General features: G+C 48.3%; 1 protein-coding gene across 9 annotated transcripts in view; it reads left to right on the top strand.

The window, feature by feature from the left end:
* The window catches only part of Hnrnpul1 (heterogeneous nuclear ribonucleoprotein U like 1), a 34856-nt gene extending 25760 nt beyond the window's left edge, over positions 1–9096 (top strand). For 7 of the 9 annotated variants that reach the window (XM_047529091.1, XM_047529093.1, XM_047529085.1 and 4 more), the window contains exons 11-15: positions 3587–3755; positions 4331–4615; positions 5706–6010; positions 7511–7702; positions 8249–9096. In XM_047529091.1, coding sequence (XP_047385047.1) covers positions 3587–3755; positions 4331–4615; positions 5706–6010; positions 7511–7702; positions 8249–8365 — 1068 coding nt within the window. In that variant the 3' untranslated portion in view covers positions 8366–9096. The remainder of the gene's footprint in view (positions 1–3586; positions 3756–4330; positions 4616–5705; positions 6011–7510; positions 7703–8248) is intronic. The other 2 variants (XM_047529086.1, XM_047529087.1) reach the window with 1 other exon arrangement.
* The last annotated feature ends 1390 nt before the right edge of the window (positions 9097–10486 follow it).

Raw genomic sequence — 10486 nt, forward strand, 5'->3', positions numbered from 1 at the left:
CCATTCCTGATGCTCTGGCCAGTTCTCTTCCTACATGTATGGTTCCTTCCACTGTGGTTCACCTTAACCTAGAGCAAACTTTTTCCTCACCAGCTTTGAATTTGTTCCTCTGGAATCCAGCCAGGGTCTCCTGCTGCCAGCCTACCCCTGTTAAGCTCTGAAAAGTGTGATAGACAAGGGCAGACACACAGGCTTTTTGGAGAACTCAGGATCTCAGCAGAAGTTATTGCTTGTGCCTGCTGTGTCCTCCCTTATTTCCTCAGATTATCTCACACCAAAACTAACTGTGCAGCTTCTCTGAGAAACCTGACTTTGTCCTGCCCACATCTGGTTTGGGGGTGTGGTCAGGAACCAGGGAACACAAACAGTCCAGCTGGTCTCTTAGGGTCAGCATCTTCAAGCAAGGACTAGGAAGAGCAGGAGCTATGCAGAGAAGCCATGTGGCTGGAAAAGCTGACCTTGCTGTTGTGGCTGTCTCCTAGCAACAGCCGCCAGGGACCCTACTGACCACGGCAGTGCTGGGCTGGCCCAGGGCTCTGACCTCACCATGTTTGCTGTGGTAACAGCCACCAGCAGCTAACTCCCTTTCCTCCAGGAAAACCAAGCATTTGCATTTCTCCTGGCACAGTTTGGATATTGTTCTTCCCTTTCCCAAGCCAAAGAGTAAGCAGGGGAGGTATACTCTTGGGGGCGGCGGTACAGGTGGTACACTCTTAAAACTCCCTGGGCGGGGGTGTCTCAGCTGAGTGTATCTTAGGAGCTGCCCTCAGATTCAAGCCTCATCCCAAGACAAAGGCCAGCTATTTATGATTCTATTATGCTCCACCCCCATTCCTCCTGTCCTGTGAAACTTCAGGGACTAGCCCTGTCAGTAATGTTGCTTCTTTGTCTCCTCATTGGGACATTGACAGGACAATCTGCAACAAAACCTCCAGGATGTATTTCTCCATGCCCTTTGAGTACAGAGGATTCGGACTAGGATAACTTGTGGTAATCAAACAGAAGAGAAAGGATTATCAGTAGCATAGTCTGGAACCACGTTAACTCTGGTACCCACACATGACTTTTGTGTCAGGAAAAAAAAACTTAATTATTCAACTGAAGGAAACCAGATTCTGTCTTTGTGTGGTCAGATGCCACGTTCTGCAGCATTCTTAGGAAAGGAGTCAAAAAAAAGAATGAGGAGTGGGGATTTAATTTTTCTCCTGTAGCCTGTGCCTTTTAAAACCATTAGTGACCCAAGGCCTCTCCAGAATCAGTGCTCAAGACCCTGTAGGTGTGCTGTTACTACCCTCCTCCTTCAGAATATCAGGTACTTTCCCTAGGAATTGAAGGAGAGTATTTTTCCCTAGTTTGTATGTCGGGGCCAGAGGAAATGGCTGGTTTAGAGAACAGCTGCACCTATGGCACTTGGAACTCCCACAGGTCTGTGCTCACATTCCTGGCTTCTGTTCCTTATGTCTTGAGAGGGTCCCTTGTACCTCATCTTTTCCTTAATTTTCTCTGGTACTTTTCCACTGAGAAACTTCTCTTAGGACAATGTCAGTCCTATTGACCATATTTTCAGATCCTTCCTATGTGTTGACTTCTTTACCTGCCACATGCCAGAGATTTTTGTATCTGCAAATTTTCATCAAAGTCAGGAGGAAGATGACACAACCCCTGACTTTCAGATGAAGAAACTTGAAACTCAGACTGTTTAGGGGACTTATCCACAGATTCAGAAATACTGAAGGACACAACTGGGATTTCAGGCTCAGGCTTCTTCCCCAAAGCCAGTGTTCTTTCCACCCTGCCTCACACATAGTCCCTGCTTTTCCATTTTGGAGAGCACTGCAGTTTAACCTTTCCCTTTAGTCCAAGCTACTTCCAGTCACCACCATAGTATAAATATCCATAGCACCCCAGTGATGATCATACCAATGGTGGCTCACTTTTGTCCAGGGCTGACTGTGAGCCAAGCCCTGGGCTGGGACAAGGGCCTTTACTCATGTGAACTTGTTCAGTCTTCACAGCAACCAAAGACATTCATACTGTTTTCTGCTTTTGGGACTTGAGACTCTGTAAATACACAGTAAGTTGATTTTACAGAGAAGCAGGCTGAGGCTCTGAGTGGGACTCACTTGCCCAGGACCACACAGGTGTGATGAGCCCAAGTCACATTAGAGCCAAGGTCTGCCAAACTGTCCCACTGTGCACCTCTTATTGAGGCATCTCCCACCCTGGAGGCCACTGCATAGCCCCTGCTCAAGTACCTCATACTTTGTCAGTTGTTTAGTGGTCATCCTCCTAGTCAGTCCTCACCGTCCCTGGGAAGGAGGCCACTCAGCCCCATTTTACAGAGGAAGCAGCTATAAAGACTGGCTGTAGTGAATGGCCATACCAGGACTTCTCCTGGTATTCTTTCTACCCTGCCAGTCTGTGTCCTGAAAATACAATATTTTCTTGTTGGTTTCCGAATACCCCTTTACAGACTCTTCTTCCTCTGTGCAGCTTCTCCCTGTCAAAGCCACTAAAGGCTGTTGTTTAGATGCAGCTAACAACTAATCACTGCACTTCTGTTGAGTTCCTTAGTTTAGAGAGGGAAGATACTACATAGGTGCTGGGTCCCATTTCTAGAGATGAAATCTCTGGAAACCTCAAGTGAGGGTTAGGCTGTTTGCTTTTTCAATAATGTCCACATGCTACAAGTGCAAAGGCAGAGTCCATGGAGCCCCTGCAGTCTAGCAGATGGGGGCTGCAGTCCTGAAAGATCTGGTGTGTGGTAGGTATTGGGTTGGTGGAAGCTGCTGTGCTGTCTGGTTATGTTCAAGTGCTCTGGAGCACTGCTCCATGGCCACAGCTGCCCGCTGCGGAGGCAGAAGGGAAGAGTAGAAGTAGCAAACTGCACTTCAGGAAGCATGAGTTGTTGTCAAGCTCCCTGGTTTGAACCTTGTGTGGGGTAAGGCTCCTGTTTTAGAGAAGGATCAGGGGCTGGAACCACAGTATTGATGGAAGCAGTCCACACAACTGTTAAAAGAGGTTGGTTAATTATGGGCTATCTATTCTATAGCTACTGTACGATTGTTTAGAAAAAAAAACAGTACAGAAGAATTAGAAAAGTTAATTTGCCTAGCAAATTCCACTCATGTTAGGGATTACACAGGTATTAATAGAATTGTACATAAGAAATTTAGTGCAAGTTACCTATGGAAGTAGCGTTGGCGCTAGGCACATGGAATGATTTTTTTTTTACTCCAGACTCAGGACCTTTGTGTGACTGTACCATGAGCATGTTACTTTTAGAATAGGGAAAAGAAGTTGTAAGGTGCAATCTCGAGAAAAAACAGGATTAAAAACAAAACCCAGCCATTGGAAATCCCTTACCCCCTATCTGTTAGCAACTACTTTCTATCCCACTTTTTAAGACACTGCATTTGCCAAGGCAGAAACAAAGTCATCAAAGTGAAGCAGGGCAGTTTCCTGAGTCTCTCTGCTTAAAAGGAGCACTAATAGGCTTTTCTCTCCCCTGGCCTACATAATACCCCTCAGAGGAAAAACAACTCTTAATGCACCATCTCTTGCCTCTTCTGTTACCCACCCCTAGACAAATGTTTATGGGTCAGCCCAGAGACGAAAAATGAGACCATTTGAAGGCTTCCAACGCAAAGCTATTGTAATTTGTCCCACTGACGAGGACCTAAAAGACCGAACAATAAAGCGAACCGACGAGGAAGGGAAGGATGTCCCTGATCATGCGGTCTTAGAAATGAAAGGTAGGAAATGAGTGGCACCCCGAGGGCCATCTCAGCAGGGTCCGTAAGAGAAAGGGCTTTTTACTCAGTGTGTCCCTCCAAGCTCCCTAATTATTCCTTTTGTGATATTGCTTTCTTAGCTTCTGCCTTGTCCATTCCTTCAGCTGAGAATGGTAAAACTCTACATCTCACTGTGGCAGGGTTTTTAGACTAGTTGAAATTGGGCATCATGAGGGAAAGAGTGTGTGGGAGCTCAAACAAAGGCCTGCTCTGGCACCTACTGGCTGGGCTGACTGGGCAAGCCTCAGTTTTCCCCTCTGTAAAAATAAGGATATGGATCTACTTTTCCTGACCCACTCCCTGGGCAAGGCTGGTGAGAGCTAAACACTACACTTAGGTGGGGCTTAACCACCTCTTCAGTAGAGGGTCTTTTACTCCCTGACAGTGTTAGAGAGGCCAAAGATTTGGGACCCTATCTTAACCTCCTTCTTATTCACTACTCCAGTTCCCTCCACCTTCCCCCTCTGGCAGTCCAGTGTTCTGGAGGTGGAGGAGACAGACCTTAGGAGGTGTTGACCTCTTGGTTTCCCTCCTAGCCAACTTCACATTGCCCGATGTTGGGGACTTCTTGGATGAAGTTCTGTTCATTGAGCTGCAGCGGGAAGAAGCAGACAAGCTGGTGAGGCAGTACAACGAGGAAGGCCGCAAGGCTGGGCCACCCCCTGAAAAGCGCTTTGACAACCGAGGTGGTGGTGGCTTCCGGGGCCGCGGGGGTGGCGGCGGTTTCCAGCGCTATGACAACAGAGGCCCCCCTGGAGGCAACCGAGGAGGCTTCCAGAACCGAGGGGGAGGCAGTGGTGGTGGAGGCAACTACCGAGGAGGTGAGACATCTCAAACACAGCTAACCATCCCTTTTGTTTGCAAGTTGGGGTTGGGCCTTGACTACTATTCAGTCAGCACTAAAGCTTAGTGAAATCCAGCTGTGGGAGAACCAGGAGGAGTCAGACTCTTGAGACCTCAAGAAGCTCTCCCACTAACCTCCTCTGGCCTTGCTTTGTGCCTATTTGTGTGACATGGTGTCATCTGTTTCTGTGGACCTTCCCCCATTTGACCATGAGCTCTTTGAGGAGTCCTGGGACCTACTGAGACCTGACACAATGCAAATGTTAAGACTGTTTTGGGGGTTTAAAACAAATAGAAAAGAGACTTAGAAAAGCTGATTTGTCTAGCATCACCCGGCTTAAACCAGAACTGGTATTTAAGTGATCCGGAGCCCAAGTTTTCAGTGAGTACAGCTGTCTTTATAAAGAGTCTCTGTTCATAATTTAGCAAACATGTTCTGAGCCCTACCCTGATCCAGGTTTGTGCTGAATAGTTCTGGGGACACAGCCATGACCAAATAGCTTAATGAGAAAGCCCAGTGATGTTATGACCTGAGGTGACCCTGAGCCAGCCTGCAAGGAGATAGCAGGGCTCAGAAAGTCCTCCTGAGGAGCTAATATCAAAGCTGAGGTCCACAGGCCCAATAGGAGTTGGCCAGGAGAAGTGTGAAAGAGTTCTAGGCCCAAGACAGTAGCACAAAGACCTTCAGGCCAGGCCTGAAGGGGACTTGATCTGACTTGTTCATGGCTGTTACTGGTGCATTCTTCTTCCTAAACATCTTTCCAGTTTGTTTCTGTGTTGAAACACAGAACATAGTAACACACAGCCAGGACAGCTCTGACCCTGTCTCTCTATTCAGAGCCCAGTACAAAAGACAAACCTGTCAGCAAACAGTGATGACCTGGTGTTATTAGAGCAGGGATGGGAGCATGCCAGGGCTCTGGAGAAGCCAGAGGGTGTGCTTTATTCATCCACTTCAACTGAACAGCCTAGGGCCTGATTGACCACACTGGGGCCACAGCAGTCACCAAACCAACCCAGCCCTTGGAGGCTGCATGTTGAGGATGATAGGGCCTCCCTCTCCTGTGGATTTCTCCAATACAGGTTTCAACCGCAGCGGAGGTGGTGGCTACAACCAGAACCGCTGGGGTAACAACAGCCGGGATAACAACAACTCCAACAACCGAGGCAGCTATAACCGGGCTCCTCAGCAGCAGCCACCACCACAGCAGCCACCACCGCCACAACCACCACCACAGCAGCCGCCGCCACCACCCAGCTATAGTCCTGCTCGTAACCCTCCAGGCGCTAGCAGCTACAACAAGAGCAGCAGCATCCCTGGCTCGAGCGCTAATACCAGCACCCCCACAGTCAGCAGCTACAGCCCCCCACAGGTGAGGGAACACACGTGTTCATACTTGTGCACACATGTGAACTGGTAAGAGTCCACGGGTCTGAGGGAATCACCAACACATGCTTGAACTGCAGGTCTGCCCTTCTCTTGTTAGCAGTACTCTTCTCTGTGATGACCCTAGACATTGCCAAGTCCCTCCAAAACCAGGGAGTAAACCAGCCCTGCTCAGAACCTCCCCCTCCTTCCAACACCCTCAGGAAAGAGCTGGAATCTTTGATCCCTCCAGCACATTTGTCTCTTGGCTGTTACTAGCTTCACCCTGTCCCCAAGAAAGTCCTCAGTTGGAGTCATGTTCTGCCCAGGCTGAAAGGGGCTGACCTCTTGTCATAGGGATTGGAGACCAGTGCCCCACGGTTGGTGTGGACCTGCCCTCTGTGCCGAGAGTGTCAGCCTGTGCAGCTTCCAGGCTCTATTCCAGTTCTTGGAAAGTCATTGCTCATTCTCTGGTGCACATAGGTTCTTGCTGACCAGGGCAGTCTCTGTTTATTGCGCAGCCGTTTCCTGAGCCCCTTTCATGTGCCAGACCTGGGAACAGCTGCCAGGAGACAGATGAATGATTCCCAGTCCCAGGCTAGCCAGAACACTGCCTAGGATAGGAGTTGGTCAGGCATAAATTCAAACCCCAGCCCCATAATGACCTGCTTTTATGACCCTGGACAATCAGCTTCACCCAGCTGGGCCTTGTTTTTCCCATAAAGGACTACAGGTGTTAGAACTCATTTCCAAGGATGGTGTGAGAGACAGATGGCACTGTAGTATAGTGGTCGAGGCTCTGGGACTAGGTAAACCTGGAGTCAGTCCTTTAGCTATGTGACCTTGGCTCAATGACTGTACCTTCTTGAGCCTCAGCTTCCTTTTCAGGTCAGAGTTGACCTAAAGATTAAAGGAATTAATGATGCAGTTTATACATGAGAAACATTTAGTAATTGTCACTACTATTTTTCTCAGATCTTGCAGTAACAAGTGCTACCATTTATCTCATGACGAGCAGTTTGTACACAAGGTTGTTGAATACATTCATCAAGATAATTTGAATGGGTAGTTCTATTGTGATTCTTATTTTACAGAAAACAAAACTGGGCTGGGGTTGTGGCTCAGTGGTAGAGCACTTGCCTAGCACATGTGAGGCACTGGGTTTGATCCTCAGCACCACATAAAAATAAGTGAATAAAATAAAGACATTGTGTCCATCTAAAACTAAAAATATTTAAAAAAAAAAAGAAAAAGAAAAAAGAAAGAAATACCATGTGCCTTGCTCACCTAGGGTCTCAAAGCTGGAATTAGAGTCCAGAATACAGCCCTGTGGCTTGCCCTTCATCCTGACCTGCCCTACCATGTCAGAGCTGATTCATCTTCTCAGTCTTAGATAACCTCCACCAGGGAAGTGCCTTGTGGGCTAACCCCTTACAAAAGCCCTTTGTCAATCCCAACCGTGAACTGGCTGTTTTAGTGAACTTTGGTCTTTTTCTCTGCTTTCCAGCCGAGTTACAGCCAGCCACCCTACAACCAGGGAGGATATAGCCAGGGCTATACAGCCCCACCACCGCCACCTCCGCCACCACCTGCCTACAACTATGGGAGCTACGGCGGCTACAACCCGGCCCCCTATACCCCACCACCACCGCCCACCGCACAGACCTACCCACAGCCCAGCTATAACCAGTATCAGCAGGTGAGTGCCAGTCAGGGCTCCAGTGGAATGGAGAGGCTTCCATGGGCCCCTCCTGGGTATGTTTTTGAAGATTATAGTCCCTGCTTATCCCTAAAACTAAGTGGCATGCATCTGGTACAACCAGTTCATTTGGTAAACATGTCTGCACTGGTTGCTAAATAACATATCCTGCCCTGTCCACGGTGCAGCAAGCAAAAGGAAAGGGCTGGCAGAGCAGGGTCTCCAAATCTTGTTTCAGCACCATGGCCAGAGTGCTCCAAATCCTGCTTCAGGTTGGTGCTTAGGCCACCATACCTGTTTTTAAATATGATACCTAGCTATACCTGAAAGGACACTGGATTGACAAGCCAGGAAACCTGGGATTCAGTTCCTAAATTTCCACTCACATGGCACTGGGTCAGTTACTTGTCCTCCCAAGGTGCCTTCATTCTGTCAGGGGACCCATGTGTTGCTAGCTTTCACTGACCTAGGCAAGGGTTGGCCAGGGGAGGAGCAAATTGTGGAGTGGATGAAGGACAAATTGGTGCTCTTGGTCTCTCTCCCCAGTATGCCCAGCAGTGGAACCAGTACTATCAGAACCAGGGCCAGTGGCCGCCATACTATGGGAACTACGACTACGGGAGCTACTCCGGCAGCACACAGGGTGGCACAAGCACACAGTAGCCAGTGTGTCTGGAGGCTCCCGGGGCTGCTGCCGGCTTCCTCCACCAGCGCCTGCCTCGGCCCCTCCTCTACCCCCACCGGGTCCTGTGGTGCTGGGGACGGGGTCATCCCAGAGCTGCCTCCCTCCAGCCCACTGCCTCTCCTTTGGGGGGGAGTCTTCTCCCCCACAGGGCAGGCATTTTTCTCTGGATTCAAACAGGCAACAATGACCTTTTATTTTGTTTGTCCCCTCCACCTCCCACCTCCTCCTTTTCCTCCCTGTCTCCTTTTTGACTGAAGAATCCCTCTTTCCCTTGGTCATCAGTGAGGCCACAGTGACTGAGGGGAAGATCCCTTCTTGTCTGCTCCTCCCAGCCCTGCTCCAGCCCCTGAGCTTCCCAGACCCTCATGCAGTTGGTTGTAAATTCTTCCAGGAGCTGTTTTACTGTCTACTTTTCAGGATTAAAAAAAAAAAAAAAATCAAAAACTTTAAAAAAAAAAAAAAAAGTTTAAAAAGCAAAATGTGGAGGGAGGAAGCAGCAACATATTTTTTTGGTAATTATGCTTTTTTTTTAATTTTTAGAATTTGTCTGTTTTTACTGTGGGTCGGCCGTTGATACTTCATCAAAATAACCATTTCTTTGCTGAGTTCAGGTGACCGAGGAAGAGCCACACCCTCGAAACAAAACAACACACACACACACAAAAAAAAAAAAAAAACCACAGAATCATCTTTAACCTAACTTTTTATACGATGTCTCAGTTCCCCGTAACTTTGCACACGAGCTTCTGTGTTCAGTTGAATTGTAACTGCTTTTTGTATTTGGAGAGAGTGTGACTATTGAACTTGAAACCTTTTATTCTGGGCGTCTTGGTAGTTTCTGGTGGGATTAAGCGGGTGAGAGGGTGAAGGGAAGGTGGGGGGTTCTTTCCCTTCAGGACATGAAGATTCCCCCACAGCCTCCTCTCCAGTGCTCTCCCAGGTGCCAGACCTCAAAAAGTTTTTCCTACAGTGATATTCTTTGATCATTCTTACTTCCCCTTGACCCATATGTTTTAACAGGATTTTAACAAACTGCACTTATTAAGAAATGTGTTTGCCCTGTTTCGTTTTGTTTTGTTTTGTTTTGTTTTCCTTCAATAAATGACATGGCACCTCCTAGCAGGAAGGAAGCAGGATCAAAACCCTGAAGTGTTACTGTAGTTGACCTTTAATTGGGGCGGGGCTTTTTCAAGGGAATTATTTGCTCATTCATTAAACACTTACTGAGGGATTCCTGTGCCTGACCCGGATTTTGGTGCTAAGTGTATCCCTTTAACCCAGGACTCCAGTTTAAAATATACTAGCTCTTTTTAAAAGTGGTTCTCAAACCTCTTACAATCCCAGATCCATGTGGGAGTATTTCATTAGAAGTTATGGAACAGGTCCAGAGGCAGCGGGACAGGCAAGACCAGTGGGATAGAAAACAGAACTGGTTTGTTCAGGGCCATCTCTGGGTATCAACTGACCATACACCTCGGGTCTGGTGTGTGTGCTGCCTTCAGATGGTCCTGCCTGTTTCCTGTGGGTCAAGCTAATTATGATTCCAGGAGCTTCAATTCTCAGCCAGAACATGATGGGCATCTGCTTTGTCCCTCAACCATCCTGCAAAGCTGGGGATACAGCATGGCCAATGCAGCCCTGGCTCCTGTTCTCACAGAGCTCCCACTGCAGAGCGTGGACCTGTTGTCAGTGACAGCACAATGGTTGATGAAATCCTGGATTGGTGTGAGGGGAGTGCTCCCTTTCCAGAGGAGGGGGAAACAACAGGAGTGAACTTTAGGATTGCATCTCCACAACCCATTGTGGTCCGTCCTTCCCAGCTTCCTTCTCCATTATTTCAATACATAATGTGTTCCCTGCATCTTATGGCATGGGTGGCCAGCTCAGCCCTGCTCTCCTCACTGGAGCTTTAAGCCTTATGAAGGCAGAGTGACCTACAAAAGCAAGGGAGAGGGGAGACTGACTAGTCTTGAGGTCTGAAATGGGGCATCTAAACATGAGAAGAAGCCAGGGTTAGCAGCTAAAAGGGACCCTAGAGTCATCCATTCCCTGCCCTGGGTCCCTTTAGCCTGGAAAGTCCCCTTCCTGGCAGATGCATG

This window comes from Sciurus carolinensis, chromosome 16 (assembly GCF_902686445.1).
Source record: "Sciurus carolinensis chromosome 16, mSciCar1.2, whole genome shotgun sequence".
Taxonomy (NCBI): Eukaryota; Metazoa; Chordata; class Mammalia; order Rodentia; family Sciuridae; genus Sciurus; species Sciurus carolinensis.